The 23,432-nt window shown below is 37.0% G+C and overlaps 1 protein-coding gene across 1 annotated transcript in view; it reads left to right on the top strand.

Moving 5' to 3' along the window:
* Positions 1-23,432, top strand: part of LOC109112481 (eukaryotic translation initiation factor 3 subunit H-B-like) — a 142,683-nt gene that overhangs the window by 5,284 nt on the left and 113,967 nt on the right. Inside the window, exon 2 of the mRNA XM_042777103.1 lies at positions 5,774-5,930. Within this exon, the coding sequence (XP_042633037.1) occupies positions 5,913-5,930 (18 nt within the window). The 5' untranslated portion in view covers positions 5,774-5,912. The remainder of the gene's footprint in view (positions 1-5,773; positions 5,931-23,432) is intronic.

Raw genomic sequence — 23,432 nt, 5'->3', positions numbered from 1 at the left:
CTGGATGTTTCTACTCCAGACTCAGTCCACTGCTTCCGCAGGTCCCCCAAGGTCTGGAATCGGTCCTTCTCCACAATCTTCCTCAGGGTCCGGTCACCTCTTCTTGTTGTGCAGCGTTTTTTTTGCCACCCATTTTTTTTCCTTCCCACAGACTTCCCACTGAGGTGCCTTGATACAGCACTCTGGGAACAGCCTATTCGTTCAGAAATTTCTTTCTGTGTCTTACCCTCTTGCTTGAGGGGTGTCATGATGGCCTTCTGGGTTAACCTCTTACCCATGATTACGGTTTTGAGTAATGAACCAGGCTGGGAGTTTTTTAAAAGCCTCAGGAATCTTTTGCAGGTGTTTAGAGTTAATTAGTTGATTCAGATGATTTGGTTAATAGCTTGTTTAGAGAACCTTTTCATGATATGCTATTTTTTTTGAGATAGGAATTTTGGGTTTTCATGAGCTGTATGCCAAAATCATCAGTATTAAAACAATAAAAGACCTGAAATATTTCAGTTGGTGTGCAATGAATCTAAAATATATGAAAGTTTAATTTTTATCATTACATTATGGAAAATAATGAACTTTTTCACAATATGCTAATTTTTTGAGAAGGACCTGTACATATATTTAATTTTTATTTTTATAATTATGTAAATTTATATAATAAACTAAACTGTGTATGTTTATATATATTTTACATAAGTTATTACAATATTAGTACTATATATATATATAGCAAGCAATGAGATTCTTATTAATATAAGATGGTTTTGTTTATATATATATAATATATATCTATATATATTATATATATATATATATATATATATATATATATATATACTACTGGTCAAAAGTTTGTAATTTATAATAATTATGATTTAGGTTTTTTAAGGGCGTCACTTATGCTCCAAAAATCCAAGGCAAGGATGTTAGTTTAAATGTAATTTATTCTTGTGATTGAAGTTTTTTACAGCATCCAAATCTTTAAATAATCAGTAACTTTACATGTATAATAATCAATCATTTACATCAAGAATTAAATCCAAGTGTGTTGACAAAAGGACAATTTTTGTTGACAAGTAGGTTCAGAGTTTTAGCAAATTTTGATGGAAGATTACATTTTCATTTAAGATTACAGTGGCAAAAATTATTTTCTTTGACATCTTTGCAGACCAGTGAATGATGCACAGTAGGACTAGGAATGTGTCACAAGAAATTTTGATTCACTTTTACATAAACCACTCTTAAAGGAGTCACTGCGGTGAACTGACTTTCAATCCTTGTGATGCAAAATTCAGGACTTATGGCACTCTGTCCCACATGTGTTTGATTTCTGCTTTTGCCTGCATAATTTATATATTTAAATGGACACACACACACACACACACACACACACACACACACACACACACACACACACACACACACACACACACATACAAAACATATGCTCATTTAAAAATAAATGATTGAGTTACCTTGTCTTTTTCCTAATTAGACAAAGATAAACTAAGTGGAAGTGGCAGAATGCATCTGGTGTAGGCATTGAATCCCTTGTATGTTTAGGATAAAATTTGCTGGTTCCCATCATACAAATGGATAAATTCCACAACATTGACATATTAGGTAACTATTCTCCAGTGTTTTTAATGACTAATGTCTTTAGGTGTCTTTAAAAGATTTAGACACACAGTAATTCACTCTCTCAACAACCTTTTGGTGGATTCAGATCGTGACAGAAGGGGAGTGTGAGTGGAGCTTATATACGGCCCTTGAGGGCCCTCTGCGAAGTAATAGCACAGTGACGGCGTGCTGTGAAGTGCAGATTAACAGGTGAGAGAAGAACTTGATTTGCCATAAACCTGGAGCACTTCTACAGCAAGCGTAAAAGATGGATGGCTGAGTTTGTGCTGAGGGTGCACAATAAGACTCTGGCAAGCAACAGGCACCCGGGTTTTGCATTCCTCACAGTTGCCCGCTGTGCCATTTCCTGACTAAGGCCAAAGTGCCAACAGAAGACTACCGCCACTCCGATTGAAAGCTGTTTTTTTTTTCTGTTATTGTTGTGTCCAAAAACATTTTATAGACGTTTCATAACTAAAAACTCAGTTTATGTCACTTTAAAGATTTAAGCATCTTTTAAAGCATCTTTTATATATCTTCTACAGTCTTCGTTCTGACACAAAGTAGATGTCCATCTGCTGGAAGCTCGCCCGAGGTCGTGCATCCACTTTTTTTTCTGAGAAGCTGATTGGTGTGCACCTTGCTGAAGACTCTTGCTTCTCTTCCTCATGACTTTGCAGTGTCTGAGTTTCAAAGTGCTTGACAGATGGACTACAGGGACTAGCACTCAATGCCTGCCTCATTCTCACTCTGGATCCCTGGTGACTTCGGCTTGTGTTAGAAATCACTCTTTTCGACCTGTGAATGCCACTTGCTCTGTAGCTCTCCCAGTCACCTTGTCCCACTAAGACAATGAGCAAGGGCTTTGTGGAAACTTGACACATTCGGATGTACACATTGCTGTGTGAACTTTTTGTATTTTGCTCTGGCTGTTTCCTTTATGTGTTTTTAAATCTTTCTGTCAGAATCTTTTGCGGATGGCCCCTTTAGTATTTTACATACCACATTTAGCAGGCGCTACAGTATAGCGTTATCCAATGTCAACTAGAACAGTTTATGAAATGATCATGTTCATGGATTGCCACTGTTGATTATGTAACCTGGTTTACAAGCACAGATATTTACTAGTACTACTTGAACATCCATCCATGGGTTTGCATGTTTCTGGATTTACTGCAAGGTCATTGTGAATTTTTATTGTTTTATTTTAATTTTATTTTATTGTATTTATTTATTCACTTTTTTTTGTCTGTTGAGAAAAATATGCTTAAAAATGTGCCAATATTTTGTCACGTCATATTCATTTTTTATTTTAGTCAGTGTTATTCTGACTAAAATGGCGTATCATTTTAGTTTGCGCAGATAACAAATTTTAGCCTAGATGATGAGAGTGGAAAAGTAAACCAAATATTCAAATGTTTTGATAATAATTTAAACATAAAAAAACAGCTGTGCTTGTTGTGGAAACCTTCACTCCTGAAAACGGTGTTATAATAAAATATTGTGAGTTCTTTGTTTTAATTATGAATTGTTCATTCATGGTTTAGTGTGTTACGGAAAGTCTATTCACAGTGTGTACAGTTTCATTCACTGATCAGTTTTAACCTCTGCAACTCGAGTTAGACACGGATTTTAGTTTGATTATTAGAAGCAATCATATTGTTTTCATATTTTGTTCTTCAAAAACATTTGCCAATATCTTGTATTGTCTTTTTTCTTGTAATATTTTCATCAACAGCAAAGTTTCAACTCGTTGTGAATGCTATGTCCCTAGACCAGTTTGATTTCAACAAAATTACTAATGAAAATGTACATGAATAAAGTTTTAATTTTTATTATTTTGTTTTGACATCATAACATCCACAACTAGTTGATAACCTGTGGGTAGTGTCACATTTTTGTAGAGCAGAAATGGGTTCTGACTAGCACCGAAGGGATAGGAGGCCTGGTTTAATGTGGCTAAAGCTACATCTGGCTCTCTGGCCTGCTGGAGTCTTGCCTAATGGCCTAAGTGCTTGCTTATTCAGAAACTGTCAGTTTTATTGATAATCAGATGGCAAGCCACCAATACAGCCATCAACTGACATCCAGGAATTCTAGACCCCTGCCAGCTTACAATCGGTCATACATACCTCTGCCTCTCAGTTAGGGCATTATGGGCATGAATATTTGCTGTTCGATTTTTGAGGTTCTAATAATTATCTACATGCTATAAATAAAATTGGAACTGTGAAGATAGTCGGTTTCACTAATAAAATAGTTTGGACAAAATCTCTAGCAGGTTCTGCCAGCTTTTCCAGGCCTGAGCATTTTTTTTATTTTATTATTATAATTTTTTTCTGGAAATGTGTATGTCTAAGGCATTTTGAACCTACCTTGTGAATGGCAGGAAGGTGTTTTGGATCTTCCACAAAGAGTACTCTAGATTCTGGTTGTAGAAGTCTTTTAACTCTTATAGAAATTGCTTCAGCACAAGCTCTGGATGAGGATCAGGCTTTGAAGATGAATGGATGGTGCTGTATTGATTTTTTCCCCCCACATTGGTTCCTTAATCCTGGTTAAGCATTGGGAGATTTAGGCATGGACCTATGTCAAAGGTTTCTGAACCAAGATCTTGTTAACCATGCTATTTTTTGTGCCCCACTGACCTTTCTGTACTGGTCCAATGAATTCAGTGCCAAGTGTATCAAGGTATCTCTCACCTATTTTTATTTGAAACCTTTGAGGCTTTAACATAGGACATTTTTTGTTGTTGTTAGGATTCAAATACGGTTGTGCCTACTGTTGGTCACAATTGAAAATCTATTATTGTGTTAGATGCCAGGCCTCCTGGACCAAGGATCGATACTGCTTTGTCGACAGATTCGAGCCCCTGCTCTGCTCGACTGAAGATGAATTAAATTTTTCTATAAAAACGCGGAGCTTCTGAGCCACTGAGCTTATCGCTGCTGTGTGGGATGCTTTGCTCTTCACCTGTGGTATTTTATCCTCTGTTATTACCGCTGCCCCACTCCCATGGCTTCTCAGATTTTCCCATTCTCCATCTGTCATCTTTTATCTATAGGGGACATTTCTAATACCAAATGGTTATGATCTGTATTAAAGTTTACAGATTAAAGATTGAGCCCTATTTTGTTCCAAATCCATCTACTACCAAATTCCTTTCAGCACCTTTCCAGGAATCCCTTCAGCTGTCCACCCTTTGTCATTTACAGTTCCAGAACATGCTTTCTGATGGACTATTCAGACTGTATACCTATTCAGACTATATACATATTTAAGCACACCAGACACCACCAGTCAAAAGTTATTTATTTATTTATTTTTGTTTTTGAAAGAAGTCTCCTTTGTTCACTGAAGTTTATTTCTTAAAAAAATAATAATAATTTGAAACCGATATTTCTCCAGTCTTCAGCGTCACATGAACCTTTAGAAATCAATTAAATATGTTGTTTAGTGCTCAATTGTTATCATTTACTATTGCTTCTCATTTTTTAATAATAGTTCTTATAAATGTCGAAAACAAGTTTTTGCTGCTTAATTTATTTGTGGGTACCACAATACTTTTTTTTCAGGATTTTTTGATCAATAGTAAAATTAAAACAGCATTTATTTTAAATAGAAATCTTTTGTAATATTATAAATGTCTTTACTGTCACTTGATCAATTTAATGCATCTTTGCTGAATAAAAGTATTATTTTTTTACAGACCGCAAATTAATTAATTTCTTAAAAAAAAAAAAAAAAAAATTTAATGAATATTTGATGATTAAAATCAATTTCTAAAAAAATGGCTCCCGAAAATTCGTTACAGGAACAAATAACACTTTTAAAATGTATTACAATTGAAAACAGCATATACATTTTTAGTTGTAATAATATTTGACAATTATTGCTGTTTCACTGTATTTTTGATCAAATAGACTTCTTTCAAAAACATTAAAAGCATCTTAATTATTCCAAACTTTTGTATTAATAAATAATAAATACATTTAATTATAGTTTTATTTTCCAAAAAATATTTGTATGTATGTGCAATTTATATTTGTATATTTTAAGCTTCAAAAAGTTATGAAAATCATGGAAAAACAGATATTCACTCTAAATTCTGATCTGAGTGTTAGCAGATCTTCAAGCTTGTGTTTTAATGTTTCAGGTGGTGATGAAGATCATCAAGCATTACCAGGAGGAAGGTCAGGGCAGTGAGGTGGTGCAGGGGGTGCTGCTGGGGCTGGTGGTGGAGGACAGGTTGGAGATCACCAACTGCTTCCCTTTCCCTCACCACACAGAGGACAATGCTGACTTTGAGGAAGGTAAGGGACTAAAGTTGTGCTCATTGCCTTAATCATTTGTTTGCACTATTCGGACAGGATTCATTTTCTAAATGGCATATGAGTTAGAGTTTCTAAAGTAGGCCATCTACCCTCATTATTGTTGCTACTGTTTCGATTATTTAAAATTTGAAATTTACCCACAGATCAAATCTAGCTTAATTTTGGTTCTCATTGTATCAGTGCACTAAATAATACCCAGCACTAATGCCTCCCAGAAATGAAATCTTTATATTTTGGGCTCCCTGAAGAAGTATTGAAATAATCATTTTAAGCAGCTTTGGCGTAGAAAGCTAATGATTTAGTGACATGGATGTTGAGATCTGCTACATTAAGTACTGATGGAGTGCAAATAGAGAATATACACAAATAAGATTCCTGGGAACATTATAAATGTGTTCATTGCTAGATAGTGATCCTGCTATTCCAAATGCCATTTAGATTGTTCTGTCTTAAATTGTGCCTGATAAGACTGCCAACAACCTACTGATTTTAAGCAGCCATTTGATTAGAAACACAGCTTTATTATGCAGGTTTCTTTCTCTCTGTCCTTTTATTCCTTTGTCTTTTTTCTGCTTTTTCAGTACTTTTTCAGTACTTTTTCCTGCCAGCCCGTCAGTGATCACTTACACAGAAAAATGTCATTGTCGATAGTTGCGCTAGTAAATGGTGAAGTAAATTGTGGTGTAATTCAACAGAAACCTGTATTGGCGCAGAGGTTTGGGGCTCAGCTTTTATAGGGCTTCTCCAGAGAGCGCTAACCAGAACGCCTCATCAAGCTCGGTCTGGAGAGAAGTGAGAATGAGAATGGTCTGGTTTCAGCACAGAGCGAGAGACTGTGAGTTGTTTATTCGCTTTTATGGCCTGTGAGATCACAGGTGTAGCCGGTGAGATGGGCTGTGCATCATGGGAGGGAGAATGAGGCAGGGTTGCATTATTAAAAGTGTAATGGCCTGTAAAGGCTCAGAAATGGAGGCAGCAAAGGAACCAAAATTGTCTAGGGTAGGGTGTTGTTTTGTGGGCCACCAAAATAGGGCTGGGGTTATATGACTGCATATATCACAATGGGGAAAAATATTTTGTTATACTGTTTATACTATGAGATGGCATGATATAAAAAAAATCTGACTAAAAAACAAAACAAAACAAAAAGGGGCCATTTATAATTCATCTGTCATCTCAACAATCTTGCTTTTTGGTGTGTCAATTAAGTTAATTAAAGTATTTTAGTCACTAGAATAAATATATGCATTACAACATGACTACGCAATATATGTAATATTAAAATAAGTATTATTAATAAAAATCGAATACTACTGATTTATTCTAATAATAATATTCATAGTGATAATAAAACATCTTGTAGTGTAATTATTCACTTAGAAGAAAAGCAGTTCACTGTTACTGTGATATAAAATTATTAAATGAGCAAGAAGAGTTAAGTTGGTACTAATTCTAAATGAGAAGTATACATTAACTGAATGACTCTGACACTTCCTGTGGTGTCTTTGCGGTTAATTTATTCTCCTCCTCTGCTAAAGGGTGTGTTGTTTTTTTGGTTTGTGTTATCCTACCCTTCCCATCACAGCATATTTTTCTCCGTCTTTTGCCCGTAGGGCTGTGCCTGACAAATTATGGCATCTAATGGATATTTAAACACCCTTCATATGCAAAGCAAGGATCCTTGAACTGTACAGGCTGCAGAAAGGTGTAAATTCACTCTTTAATGAGCAGTTGTGACTCCTTTGCTTGTTTTCCCTGTGAGGCAATTGGTTTATTTATTACTAGAGATTTAAAGGGTGAGTTTGACTCGGCCGCATGTCTTTACCTCTTTGTGAGTGTTTTTTCTTTGTGAGTGTTGTTTTCATTTTCATATATTATGAAAACCTGCTAGTGACCTGAGGTGACTTCCATCGCTTCACTCCATTTTTACCTGGTGTTGGACTGCCTCAAACAGAGCAGAAGTCTTTCAGGTGGTTGGATTGAGTCTTATCTGATGGAGGAGTGCAGGTTTGCTTTGGAGAGACTGAAACAGGAGGGTGGAACACCTAAAGAGTGTAATACAGACTTTCCCAGCCATTTTCAGAGTGTCCTTCCATTTTTAGAGTCTCAAACAGACCATAAAAAGAACATTAGATTCAGCACTGCATATTTATTAAATCCATGTTAATGAATGTTTTAATTTTTGTACATTTTATAAAGTATGTTTTTAGATTTGCCAATGTACAGTATGTTGTAACCAATGCAACTTCTAAGTACACCTCCAGATTGAACCTCAAGTTGTTTTAATGTATTGTTAAAAATTTGAATACTTTTTCCTGTCAAATCTTATTTTTGCCATTTTTCTTGGTATTGGCATTAAAAAATCCCAGTGCACATTAAATTTAAATGCTAATAGTAAATACTTTTCCTAACAAAATCTACTGTGATATATTGTCATATATATTTACACTACAGTTTATAAGTTTAATGTCAGTAGGATTTTAATTTATTTTTTTTACAAAGAAAAATTATATTTTTGTTTAGCAAGGATGCAGTAAATTGATCAAAAGTGATAATTTTCTGTTTCATATAAATGCTGTTATTTGGAACTTTTTATTCATCAAAGAATCCTGAAAAAAATGTATACATTTCCACAAAAATATTATGGAGCAGAACTGTTTATAAACACTGAAAGTTTATCAACTTTTCTTGAGCTCTAAATCAGCATATTAAATTTCTGAAGGATCATGTAATACTGAATACCAATGTAATGTCTGCTGAAAAACATTTTTTACATCACAGAAATAAATGTATTTTTAAAATAGATTACAGCAGATAACAAGTATTTTTAAATTCTAATAATATTTCACATTATTGCTGTTCTTACTGTATTGCATATGAAATAAATATGCTGAGCATAAGAGATGTTACTAAAGTTAAAAAAGACTAGAGTAAAATATTAAAGGGATCATGAACTGGCTTTTTAAAATTATTTTATACAGTTGTATGTGGACCACTTATGACATTCGCTTGGTTTTTACATTCAAAAACATCAAAATCAATATGTAATAGGTTATTTTCTACCCTGGTTTTGAGGCCTGCTTGAGAAACGCTCAGTTTTTATGGCCCATAACAGTTTTCCATAGTAAACTAACTTTCTGTGTCTGTTTGACAAGCTGCATCCTTTAAAATTCATAGCCTTCTGTGACTTTGGTTAGACACGTACACATAATCAGAACATATCAAGCGACCTCTAACAAAGCAATAGTGACACATAGTACTAATATTTTTTTCTCACATAAGTGTGCTGCTCCATTCCTGTCGGATCCAATATAAATTGACCAGCATTGCTTTTTAATCTCAGTCTCTCTGCAAATCCAGCATCGACCTGTGTCATTTACAAAGGAATATGCGGTGAAATTAAACAAACAAACACTCAATGTTTTACTCATTTGAGCTGGAATTTCATTAAAAATAAAGTTCATCCACGCTTTCCTAACATTTGAATCTGAAGGAAGGTTATGCAGCAATTGTGTTTGTCCACAACCAGGCACTGCACAATATTTTGTGATCTTTAACAGCATGTTTATTGCTTGACTGCTCTATCTGGTTTAGCACCGCTCATGTTATTTCCCTACTATGTCATGCACTAATCAGTGGGTGGGGCTACAGAATTAGGCCTTGATATTCTTCTTTGGAGGCAGTTTTCCTTTCTGAAACATACAGGATATTCTTTTAGTATGATGACCTCTAATATATATAAAGCTCAAGTAAAAGTTATCAATTCATGACCCGTTTAATGAAAATTACTGCACCCAAACTTTTAAATTGTAGTGTATAACACTATACACTATATATAATTATATAAATAACTGTATATAATTTTTGTGTAGTAGCATTACGTAAGTCACACTAATGTTATGCTAATGTGCATGATATCACCTCAGGGTATTGTTTCTGTGTACATACTTTGACACAGCCATGATTTGATTTCACGGGCATGATTATGTAGAAATTTGTTAACGTGAATGGAAAAATGTTGGTAGCTTACAAATTTGTCTACCGCTGTTCGTGTTGTTTTGGAGTTTCCATGTTTCTATGGCTTCAGCCGGAGAGAGTTCAGCCCCTGCTGTTATAGGAGGACTAACTGTTATAAACTTCTCTTAAACTGTGTTTACTGCACTGAATCCAAACTAATCGTGACCAGCACTGTTGCTCTCAGTCTCAGACTGTCTATCAGTTTTTTTTCTAATCTGCCTGTCTGTACTTACTCACGGTGTAGATTTTAATCTTCTTTTACTTGATTTCTTTTTTTTTTCTTTTTAGACTTATATTAAGTTTGTATGTTAATATTTAAAAGAAAAGTTGTATTTAAAACGTTTTTTCTTACAATTCTCTTCCAAACAGCTATGGTAGCAATTAGATTAGATGCATTATGTAAAAGTAAAATACTCTTTTCCACTTGTTTTCGACTTAATGAGCACAGGCAAGAATGATGTTTAATTATTATTATTTACATGCACCAATATAACAGTACACAGTAGGCAGAGGTTTCTGGTATAAAGAGTCTTTGTGTGTTTGTCAGGGTTAATTACATTTGCACAAACATATTTAAATGTTTATTGCTGCGTTGAACTGTCATTGTGCGATTTGTGCTGTTTTTTGCTGTAACAAGATGCGTCTTTTCATCGTGTTCCAGGTCGACGCTGAAGCAGTCAATGAGAGAACGCCAGCTGTTAACTCAACCCCTGTCCCACATTTAATGCATCATGATACATTGTCATGCTGTGTGTTTTGTCTTCTCCGTTAGTGCTTTCACCCTTGCTGTGTATGCATTTTGCCGTTTCCTCTCTCGTTTTACAGCTAGAATGTATATGTAGTATTTATAAACATTACAATCTGCTACCGACATCTGGATTTTAAAATCAGTTAAATGAGTTAATCAGTAGAATTAGATTTGTTTGAGAAGCAACAGTTCCTACAGTCAGTCTGTTACTGAACAGACAGTGTTTTTGTATGAAAGTACCTCAGCAGACAGGCTTACGAGGCACCATAAAGTCATGTTTAATGATCTAGAACAAATTCAACTGAGCTTTACACCTTGTCCTAACCAGGCATGACACGATACATTTCCAGCATCAAGTAATTTGTCAGTCTCCACACTGAAAGTGAAAATGCTATGTGACACTACACAATTACAGCAAGTCAGAACATATTGGCTGGTTATACCAAAGGCTCAGATTTGCATGGAATTATTTAGAACATTTTTGCTTGTTGTGTGTATATATAAAAAAGAATGATGTATTTTATAAATATATACTACCATTTATATTATAAATATGTACTACCATAGAACTGTTTTCTATTTTAATGTATTTTAAAGCGTAATGTATTCCTTAGATGGCAAAGCTGAATTTTCAGCAGTCATTACTCCATTCTTCAGTAGTGTCACTTGATCCTTCAGAAATCACTCAATTTCTAATTTCTTGATTTGGTGCTCAAGAAACAGTTTTGCTTCTTAAATGTATTTATTAACTTATTTATTGGAAACTGTGATAATTTTTTTCTGGATTTTTGGAGAATATAAACCTGAAAAAAACAGCATCTATTTGAATTTTTATCTAGGATTTTTTTGTAGGAACTTTATTCAGTTTCTGTATATTTCCTACTTTTGGAAGGGCACAGGTAGCTAAATATGACATTTATTATTATGGGTTTATGTGAAGATTGTTTTAAGTTCCCTTAAAGTAGAAGTAATTGTTTTTTCAAGTTTAATAAATGTTAAAATTGATAGCTCTCAATTATACTTTAATGTTGAATGGCTATAGTCAATGGTTAAATATTGAGGAAAAACTTTTTTTCCTAGAGACATCAGTAAAATTGTTATTAGTGATACTTGCCTTCAGTGATAAAAAAGATGCCATTAAACAAATATAAAATAAAAATAATAATTCATATATAATAATTGGATGCAGCCATGGCACCTTCCTACCTACATAAATTATCTGCAAAGCAGCATTTTTTTTCACCAGAAGGTGGCAGTGTGGGACTTGTCAAAAATGCCTGTGTGTGCGTGAGCTCAGTGACTCACTCTGGGTGGGGGTTTTTATCTGATAAATGCATAAATAAAACTGTGTATGACTTAAAGATTGCAGCTCTGTGCTGTCGGAGGTAATCTGCAGCCCATATTTCCTGGCAGAAAAATTGAGTATTCATTGTGGAAATGATCTTGTAGATTAACTCTGATTCAGGGAGAGCTGCACTGAGAATGGATTATCCATTTAGGCTGTTTGTAAGTTTGTATTCTGTACATGAACGGAGCATTACGGTTTCACCTCCGTGGCAAGAATGATATATTTTAAAGTTGATTTCAGGTTTGTGACAGAGGAGGGGAAGAGAGGTGTGTGCCACATTTAACAGCGTGCGGACGAAGAAAAATGAACGCTTTCAGAGATGTCATCAGTCAAGTGCCGTGCCTGGCGTCCTAATGTGCTTGGGCTGTGATTTTTATTTTTTAGCTTTTTCATTTTACTGAATTTTATGTTATATAACTGCAGACCCTGCTGAAAACATCTTTAACCAGTCTAAGTTGGTTTTCTCCTGTGCGATTACTGGTTTAAAGGTGCTGTATGTAAGTTTTTGACTCTTCTAAAGCATAAAAATACCATAATATGTTTGCAGATATTTAAGAAACATGCCAAATTAACATGTTTATCTGAAAAAGAATGCTACAGTCAGTTATTGTTCTTTGAAAATGTGTCTTCCTGGCCGGAATGTCGGTCTTTGTTTTGTTTTGTAAAACCTGCCCACTGCCAGTTTAGAAAAGCCAAGATTAGAAAAGCAGTCCTTGGTAAAATGACAAAAGGTTTGAATTGTATTTCTGTGGTATCCTTGAACACAGCGTCTTCTTAACATGATGTAAACACACTAACTAGTGGAAGTATTTGTGCGCAGGTCAGAGTGCTCGTATTTTGCGGGCAGGCGGGGATTATGCAAATGTGTTACCCAGTGATATATACAGGCAAAAGATTCGAAAATATGATGACTCGTTAATGCGAATCTGAATCGGCTGTCTCTTTTGAGAGACAATATCTTTATGCACTTTTTTGATTAATAACTTTGCAGATTGTTTTCATTTAAGGATAGCTACGTTATAAACTGCAAAAGAGATATTTTTCAAAATCCTACATACAATATGACCTGCTCTTTAGATTTTGGGGTTTTTTCAGCTAGTTTGAAGAGACCAGATTAAACCAGTTAAAACCAGCCTATGCAGGTTTAAGATTTTTCAGGGAAGTGTGCAGACATACCAAGAAGTGACTGAAAGGTAGAGAAAATGATGGACTACTGATGGGGAGCTGTCATGAAGCCTATATGTGCCTCTCTTGTACCACTGATTATTTAAATGCAGAAATGTAGTAGTTGGCTTGGTCTAAGCCTGTCTGGAACACAGTCTTTTGAATACAGCTGTAGCTGTAGCTGTACAGCTGTTTAGCATTGGAAACAGACACTGGCACATGCCAGAACAGTCTAAAACTTAACAACCTGTATCATCAGCCACCTGCCCAGTCACATCGAATTGCAGTCTTCATATTTCATTTGTCCACATTTGGAGAATTAATGACAAATAACCTATTTGCTGAATATCCAAAAATGTTAATACTGTTGATGGACCACTTTTTTGGAAAAAAGCTGTTTTTCTCTTGTGGCTGCTTAGCAAGTAGGGATATGGAGACCTACATACACTGAACAAAATTATAAACGCAACACTTTTGTTTTTGCCCCCATTTTTCATGAACTGACTTTTTCTACAGTATGTACACAAAAGGCCTATTTCTCTCAAATATTGTTCACAAATCTGTCTAAATCTGTGTTAGTGAGCACTTCTCCTTTTCCGAGATAATCCATCCGCCTCACAGGTGTGGCATATCAAGATGCTGATTAGACAGCATGATTATTGCACAAGTGTGCCTTAGGCTGGCCACAATAAAAGGCCACTCTAAAATGTGCAGTTTTATGACACAGCCCAATGCCACAGATGTTGCAAGTTTTGAGGGAGCGTGCAGTTGGAATGCTGATTGCAGGAATGTTCACCAGAGCTGTTGCCCATGAATTGAATGTTCATTTCTCTACCATAAGCCATCTCCAAAGGCATTTCAGAGAATTTGGCAGTACATCCAACCGGCCTCACAACCACAGACCACGTGTAACCACACCAGCCCAGGACCTCCACATCCAGCATCTTCACCTCCAAGATCGTCTGAGACCAGCCACCCGGACAACTGCTGCAACAATCGGTTTGTATAACTAAAGAATTTCTGCACAAACTGTCAGAAACCGTCTCTGGGAAGCTCATCTGCATGCTCTTCGTCCTAATCGGGGTCTCGACCTGACTGCAGTTCGTCGTCGTAACTGACTTGAGTGGGCAAATGCTCACATTCTATGGTGTCTGGCACTTTGGAGAGGTGTTCCCTTCACGGATGAATCACGGTTTTCAATTTACAGGGCAGATGGCAGACAGCGTGTGGGTGAGCGGTTTGATGATGTCAACGTTGTGGATCGAGTGGCCCATGGTGGCGGTGGGGTTATGGTATGTGCAGGCATATGTTATGGACAACGAACACGGGTGCATTTCATTGATGGCATTTTGAATGCACAGAGATACCATGGCGAGATCATGAGGCCCATTGTTGTGCCATTCATCCACGACCATCACCTCATGTTGCAGCATGATAATGCACGGCTCCATGTTGCAAGGATCTGTACACAATTCCTGAAAGCTAAAAACATCCCAGTTCTTGCATGGCCAGCATACTCATCGGACATGTCACCCTTTAAGCATGTTTGGGATGCTCTGGATCAGTGTATACTACAGCGTGTTCCAGTTCCTGCCAATGTACAGCAACTTTGCACAGCCATTGAAGAGGAGGCCATAGTCAACAACCTGATCAATTCTATGCAAAGGAGATGTGTTGTACTGCGTGAGGCAAATGACCCACAGATACTGACAGGATTTTGGACCCCCCCGGACCCCCCAATACAGTAAAACTGCACATTTTAGAGTGGCCTTTTATTGTGGCCAGCCTAAGGCACACCTGTGCAATAATCATGCTGTCTAATCAGCATCTTGTTATGCCACACCTGTGAGGTGGTGCTCACTAGCACAGATTTAGACAGATTTGTGAACATTATTTGAGAGAAATAGGCCTTTTGTGTACATAGAAAAAGTCTTAGATCTTTGAGTTCAGCTTATGAAAAATGCCAGCAAAAAAAAAAAATAAAAGTGCTGAGTTTATAATTTTGTTCAGTGTACTTTAAAAATCGACTAGTTGATTAATTCTTCTTAAGCGAGCACTATAATTATGCTGGTTTTGAGTAAAGCTGATCCGGATCAGTCAGGCGTGTAATGTAAGTCGTGCTTTTGCATTCAAAAACAGGTAGACTGTATGAAATGGAACAGAATATAGAGTTCTTGATATTCTTTTTTTTTTTTTTTGATGCCTTAAAGCAGATTAATTTAACACAAAAGGTTTTACCATGCAAACTGTCCAAAAATTAAAGCTATGTAAGCTAATGAAAGCTCAGATTAACTAATTAACTTCACTAATCGACTAGTCAGTTGCTGGATGACAAGTTTACTATTGTGACCTATCCCTATTAGCAACTGATCGACTGTCTAACTCAAATCAGGTTCAAACTAAGGTCGTCCATGTAAGCACAACCATGCAACGTCTTCACACTTTTAATTGGATGTAGTTTTTGTTATTGATAAACAAATTTATAAGTAATTTTGCCATTATACATACTTTCATTCAAAAGTTTGGGGTCAGTATCTTTTTTAAATAAACTATTACTTAAAGCTGCACAAAGCTTCTAATAAAAGCGTGTCAAAAGTGACAGTAAAGGTATTTATAATATAACAAAAGATGTGTACTTCAAAAATGCTGTTCTTTTGAACTTTCTGTTTATCAAAGAATCCTGATATTATATTTATTATATCCATTTTAGAATATAATAAAATAGAAAACAGTTATTTTAAATGTTAATAATACTGTTTTTACTCTTTATGATGAAATGCACCCTTGGTGAGCATAAGAGACTTTAGTGCAGTAATCATGTATCCTTTTTTTCACGTTTAACCAACACTTCTCTTAAATATCTGTCTTCTAGTTTACACAAACCCTGTTTTGGAGCCCTTACTGTTGAGTTGACATCCTAAATGTGCAATCCGCTTGAATACCCCATTGCATGTGCTCACTTGCTGTCTCAGAGTGGGCGAGGTTAAGTGTCGCTTGTGGGGACGGTAAGCAGTGTTGTGAAGTTTACAGCACGGCCTAATGAGTTTTTGCTCATCAGAGCGAGATCATGCGGCTCTGTCATTTGCCCTGTTGTGGGTGGAGTGCGGCCCGTCACGTCTCCGCCGCAGCCCAATGGCGAGGATTAGAGCCGCGGTTAATCTCTGGTTAGATCAGATCAGGCGAGTGCCTCTTCACTGCCCCCCTGGCCACCGTTCACCACCCTCGCTCTCCACCATAACAAACCCCTATTTTTCATTTCCCCCACCTCCAGCAACTTTCCTCTAGTCCTCCTTTTCCTTTTTTTTTTCACATCTCCCCATGTCTTCTCTGTCTGTCCTGGAGGATGTTTCTAGGTCGGTAATGAGTGCCTGGAAGGCCCGTCCCATCTCGCAAGCTGGGCAGCATCTCACCCCGAGGCGAACCTGATTCAGTGGAAAGCATGTGTGTTTGTGGCAGATGTTTGGGTATGTTTGTCCACTAATGGCAATAAAGACTGCACTCATGTCCATTTCCATCTTTCCATTTGTAAATTTCACCCTAAGACACATTTTGATACTCCCATTAGCATATTTCAGCCTGTGTTATTGCGCATCACTCATTGAGTAGTGTTTATTTCCTGTGATTTGTTTTCATTAGGCGGTCAGCATCACAGAAATGACTTCTGTCTCTCCTTGTGGGCTTGGGATATAGGATTATACACAGCGCCTGTGGCCCCCTCGATTCAGACAACATATTAGTTTGTTGTGCACAGTCGGGGGCCTGTTGTAGCTTTCAATATGCACCTCTGCAGCTGTTCCCGATCCGTACTTGCTGCCTGTGACCTGCTCCATCATTTTGAGTAATTTTGACCAATAAACGCATGTTAGGTTTACTCTCTAAATGAAGGTCTATGATTTCTAATTATGTTTCTAATTATGACATGGTCAAGATATAATAATTTAAATAGTGGCTGTCACAAATGTTTTTGAGAAAACGCCCTCTAAATATTCTCTTTTTTTTTGGACAATTTCTAAATTAAATTACAGATTAGTTTAAATAGTCTATTTATATATTTAATAATAATAGTATATTTGTAATTCTAGTGATTACATTGTAGCTTCTCTAATACAATTTTTATTTTTTTCAGACTAACAAGCTACACATTTTGATTGACTTTCCTGAGGAAAATTTAACATCGGGTGACATGTTGTTCACAAGCTGTTTTGTTGACGTCTTTTTGCGGTTTAAACTAAGGGTGTTCGATTACTGGATTTTTGTAGTTGACCCCAACACCCTGTCTATCGTAGGAATCGATCGAATTGACTCCTCAACTCAATTTACATCATATACACATACATCAGAACAGGGTCAAGACTAGAATACAAGATTGCAGTCATTATTACACATTTATTCTGTATTTCCAAAACAAAGCCTTAAATTCCCTTTATTAAAACAACTTGTTAAAACTAGTCGACTTTAGAGATGTCATTACCTTGAAATGATGAGTAGCCTATAAACATCGCTATTAGGGTTGTGCAATTAATCGCATGCGATTGTCATGCACATTTCGTCAGTAAAGCTGGTTCCATGATTGGTAGTAAATCACCATCACCTGCTTTCAGATGGAGCGGCATTTACTACACAGAGCCATAGTTCACTGACAAGCTAGGCAATATCGCATTCATAATCGCAGGTGAATGGCATTTGATTATGAACGTGATATTGCCTAGCTTGTCAGTGCTCTCAGTGCCCTTATGTAGCGCTCAGACCGTGCTTCTGCAGCCGTTCCCGATCCCTGCACAAGTGCTATTTACATAGTGCCCAAATTGATGTCTCCCCTCTTGCATTTGCGTGGCTTCGGTGAGAGTAAGGAGATGTCTGGGCCAAGGTGTTTGGCAGGCTTGGGATTTGAGCATTTCAATGGGTGCACATGTCTGTGTCAGGAGATAAAGTTATCTGTGTCGGGCACACACTGGGTCGGCTCCATCCTTCACGCAGACTCCTGAGTGGAGAGCGACGCTGGAACTCTGTTTGGTAAAGTGGAGGCGGTGTGGTGCGGGATACTAAAAGGGTTTGTTTCACGCAGCATCGACAAAGTGGATGAAAACGCTAATGCTGCTAATGACTCGCTTCTTGCCCGATACCACCTCCTCATCCTCCTCCTCTGTATCCCCCGCTCCGTGCAGCTTGTAGGCACAGCAACCGAGACAAAGGTGAGTGCCGCCTGAGGGAGAATTGAGGACAAGAGGTGATGATGTGAGTTGGGGGTAATTGGAGTGATGCAGTGCCCTGTATGTTGGTTTGCAGTTGAAAAAGTTATCTTAAAATATTAAAGAAATTTGCTATGTCACCTGCTCCATCATTTCAAGATGTTTTAACCTTAAAACACATTTTGAGTTTTATGCACTGAATGAAAGACTGATATAATCATTTAAATAGTGGCTGTCAAAAATGTTTGAGAAAATGCCCTCTAAAGATTCCAAACTTTTCTGTTTTCAGTGTGTATTTAATATATAATTGATATATTTAATAATAATATTATATTTTAGTAATTTACTGTTACTACTAAATTTTTTCCTAAGTAACTAATAAACTATGGACGCTGAATGACTTTCTTGAAGTAATTGTGATATCAGGTGACATTGTTCACAAGAGAGGTGATGCTTTTGTTCTGTATCTTTAAACATACCCTCTAATGGTTTGTTCATGTGTTTTTGTTTTGTACATAACTAGTACCATAGCAAAATTTCAACCAGCTTTTGTTAGTCAGCACAACAAATTTGCTTGACCAACCTGAACCCTTTGTGAAATCTGTGTGAGGAAATGTTTCAAATTCCCAATCATGTGAATTCTATTGAAAAGAATGGATGATTGTTTCAAGTGTGTTCCGCTCTTCTGTTTGAACTGAGGTAGTTATAGAATTCTGTGTAATAAAATTGGCATTTTGAAAGGCTTTGTGATTTTAAAAATGCCAAAATGCTAGAGCATATCACATATAGTGTGTAAATAGAAATGTAGCACCTAAATGTTCAACAATTACAGATCTGGTGATTGAGGAAACCAAACAAGGTGTTTATTACATTATTGACATTTTGCATGTGCATATGAGGTCATTATATTGAATATGGCAACATCATGATCAAACCATGTTTGTGACATATGGTGCACTTGCTCTTGCAAAACAGCCTTATGCTCCTTGGTTGTTATATGATCATGAAAAGCAATTATTGGATGAAATATCTTCCATGCGACATCTGGCCTTAACCTTTAATGCCCTTGCATTTACCATTTGACAACTGACATTGATGGTTCAAGGGCTTTTTTTCAAAGGTAAACGCATTTGCTTTTGAGAAATTGGGGTGAGGACACAACAAACCGAAATGCTTTTTCCATCATTTTAGAGAGCTCCTTACCGCAGGTTATGCTCAACCAAGGGTAAGGTTTCATTTGTAGAAAAATAAACAGGAGAAATCATTTTCAGCCTAATTTGTTCTAAAGAAACTATTTAATACTTATGTTGCCAGATGTTTGATTTTTACTTTATTCCATTTTTTTTTGTTATCGAAGTAAACAAATTTGTGTTGTTTTGTTTTTGGGCCACAGCCAATACTGCTAATTTGAAACAGTAGCTACAGTGTTTCATGTGGCTTAGCTGCTGGAACTGAACCTATAGTGTGTTAGCAGGAGCTAATTAGCATTACCAGAAAGAACTTGTAAAGGCCAATTTATACTTCTGCGTCGGGTGCGCGTAGTAGGTACGGCGTAGCATACGCATTGACGTGTACCATACGTCGTACCCTTCGCCGTACCCTGACGCGCACCTCCTCAAAAATGTAACTACGCGTCGCGACGACGCGGACTGCAAGATCTGTGATTGGTCGGCTTGGTAGTATCACGTTTTCCTCCTACGCATTTCCGGAATGATCTTCTGCACTCTGGACCGCCCGCCATTTTTAAATTCCGAAATTCATTGAAGAGCCAACATGGAAATGGACCAAGTGACCGAGCGATTAATTGAAGAAGTGAGGAAATACAGCCATCTGTATGACTCCTCTTCGGGAGATTACAAAGACTGCCAGACGGCAGCGAATTCGTGAGAAGGGTCTGGCTGCAGACTTGCACTTGCATTCTCAGACTTGCATTCTCAGACTTGCATTTTCAGACACTTGCGCTTCCGCTAGTGACATCACTAACAGTCTTTTTTTATTTTGTTCTGTTTGTTGATTACTTTTTGTTTGAATCGCTCAACATTTTACAACAGTAGCCCAGGTGTTGAAGACAAGAAAAAAGAAACTAAATTACGAAGTCGCTTGCAATCGCCACTTGCACTCTCAGCTACCTGCGACGTCACTTGCAGTCGACACAAATCATGCGTGTTGCCAATGGAGACAATACGCTGTGGTGATTAAACGATTAAAACTAATTTAGTACCGTAAAAGTACAGCGTCCTGCAAGAAAAAGACAAGACCCACAAATCCGCGGCCACCGAACAGCAGAATATGAACGCGATGCACAAAGTATCTCGTTAAGTGTTTAATTTCCTCCCGTAGAAAAAAAACAAACACTTAATATGGCTTAATGTATTAAGATAGGCCTGCATAAAGTAAAATTAAAAGATCAAATTCAATATATTATTTAATTTACTACAAGGCAAGCAGATGGCCATAAACACAATGTGCAAACTTTCACTTGTCCTCCAATACAGCAAAACGCTTAATGTGGCATATAGGCTAATGGACTATAAAGACAATTCAGGAGCCTATATGTCTTTCTGTTAACTTAAAGTATATACAGACCAACAAATATATGTCTGTATATATGCATTATGAAATGCATTAAGTGATATTAAAAGTATCAATGCGTTATGCGTTAACGTTAAACATTTTCCAATCATTATAAAAAAAAAACACGTAATGTAACGTTAGCTTAATGGACAAAGACAATGATATAAAAGAGTTGTAGACAGTTATTCTATATGGAAAAATGCTTAACGCGAAACTTTGCGTGTTGCACTTATTCTGGGCTCACCTGCTTGCCTGTACATACCTATTAGTTATGCATATTTTATTTTATTTTATTTATTTATTATTTTTTTCACTTTTAGAATAATGAAGAGGAGCATATTGAGTTTGGTCTTTATCATCTTAGTCTATTATTATGGCACATTATGCCATGTTTTGCGCATGTTTTGCCATGTTTTATAAATTATTCATTATATTAATAAATTGTATTAAATTTGATATTTTAATAGCATCTTATTTAGCATATTAAGTGTTTGTTTTTTCTATGGGAGGAAGACGCTTAGCGAGAGACTTTGCACACTGCGTTCATATTCTGCTGTTTTGTGGCCGTGGATTTGCGGGTCTTGTCTTTTTCTTGCAGGACGCTGTACTTTTACGGTACTAAATTAGTTTTAATTGTTTAATCACCACAGTGTCTTGTCTCCATTGGCAACACGCATGATTTGTGTCGACTGCAAGTGACGTCGCAGGTAGCTGAGAGTGCAAGTGGCGATTGCAAGCGACTTTGTAATTTAGTTTATTTTTTCTTGTCTTCAACACCTGGCTACTGTTGTAAAATGTTGAGAGATTCAAACAAAAAATAATTATTAAATAGAACAAAATATAAAATAAAGACAGCAAGTGATGTCACTAGCGGAAGCGCAAGTGTCTGAGAATGCAAGTCTGAGAATGCAAGTCTGAGAGTGCAAGTGCAATCTGCAGCCAGACCCTCTTGGAATTCGTGGAGGGAGATTTCCTCTAACGTCGGTTTTCCACACAGTGGAACCCGCTCGCGTCAACTAGCGTTTCGGCGGTGTAACTGCAGAGCAAAACAGACATACGCAGAAGTATAAATGCTCACGACGGCGTCGCCTACGTGCGTAGCCTACGACGTACACTACGGCGTACACTCGACGCAGAAGTATAAATCGGCCTTAAGGTGCGTCCCATATCGCATACTTACGCACTATTCTATGTCATTTCATAGTATACAAAATGCAAGTAGTGCATTCACACTGAAATTCCAAAAAGAACATCTATACTTTAAATACCTGGATGATGATGCACTTAATGAATGTTGGACACTTCATACACTCAACTGTTGCAAATTAACTAGACTCCAATTATGAATGACAAAATAACCTTATAAAATTTGTACACTACACGGTTAAGTACATAGCGTATAAGTGCATAGTGTATAGTACGTCATTTGGGACACAACTAAAGAGGCTTGTAAATGGTAAAATCTAATAGCCTGACTGCTAATAACCAACACACTCATAACAGTGAAGAAAGAGAAGAGCTCAAGATCCTAAAATTTCAAGAAATGCACACAGTTTTAATAATGCATAAGCATTTTATCACAGTAACTCAAGCTACAGTGGTAGTAGTAGTAGTAGAAATGGGCTGTATGCTATTCTGCCAGGGGATCGTTTGTGGAAAATGAGGATTTACAGCACTGTGTGGGTCTGTGATTCTGTCAAGACATTGCAGCGTTGAAGCAGCCAGAGCAGATGCTTGAGCAAATGGAGTGTACAAACACTAGTCCATTTTTGGGTTGGTTTGTGGATCTAGGGCTTAGGGTATTATGGTCTGTACAGTATGTGGAGAAGTAGACATGATGTGCAGTAACTTGCATTTCATCAGAATCCTGTTGAAAGTCAAAGTCCAAAGACCAGATCCAGACCAACATGTTTTGAGACCAAGACCACAGACCAAGACCTTTTGAACTTTGCAAAGTACTTTCTGATTGACTACTTCAGTCACTCACAAAAAGTTGTTTTTATGAACCTTACATCAAATTAATCTCATCCACAACTAGTTTCGGGAATATATGAGTTGTTTTTGTAGTTCATACACTGTCCAAGACTTTATTCAGGGCTTTAATAGCTTATATTACTTGTTCTGGGAACATTCTAGTGATTCCTGGCAGTAACACGCCCTGTTTCTAGTTGTGTTCTCCAAGGGTACTTACTGACTTTGTTGGTCTTGTCTCATTGGCTGTGCTTAACGTGAGTTGGCTGACTTGAAGGGTGCAGAGTTCTCCAGCGAAACGGGCTTATCGCCACAGGGGCCCCTCCCTGCCTTCTTCACCACAGGCCATTCACTAGCATCGGAACACTGTGCTGTGTGTGATTCACGGTTTTATTTTTGTGGGATCACTTGTGTCATAAAGTAGGGCGTCTTTCTCGCCGCCTGACAAAAAGCGGCAACTAAGTGATGGA

Source organism: Cyprinus carpio, chromosome A19 (assembly GCF_018340385.1).
Source record: "Cyprinus carpio isolate SPL01 chromosome A19, ASM1834038v1, whole genome shotgun sequence".
In the NCBI taxonomy this organism is placed as follows: Eukaryota; Metazoa; Chordata; class Actinopteri; order Cypriniformes; family Cyprinidae; genus Cyprinus; species Cyprinus carpio.
Note: the sequence above shows the minus strand (reverse complement) of the source record. Positions and strands in the feature narration are given on the sequence as shown.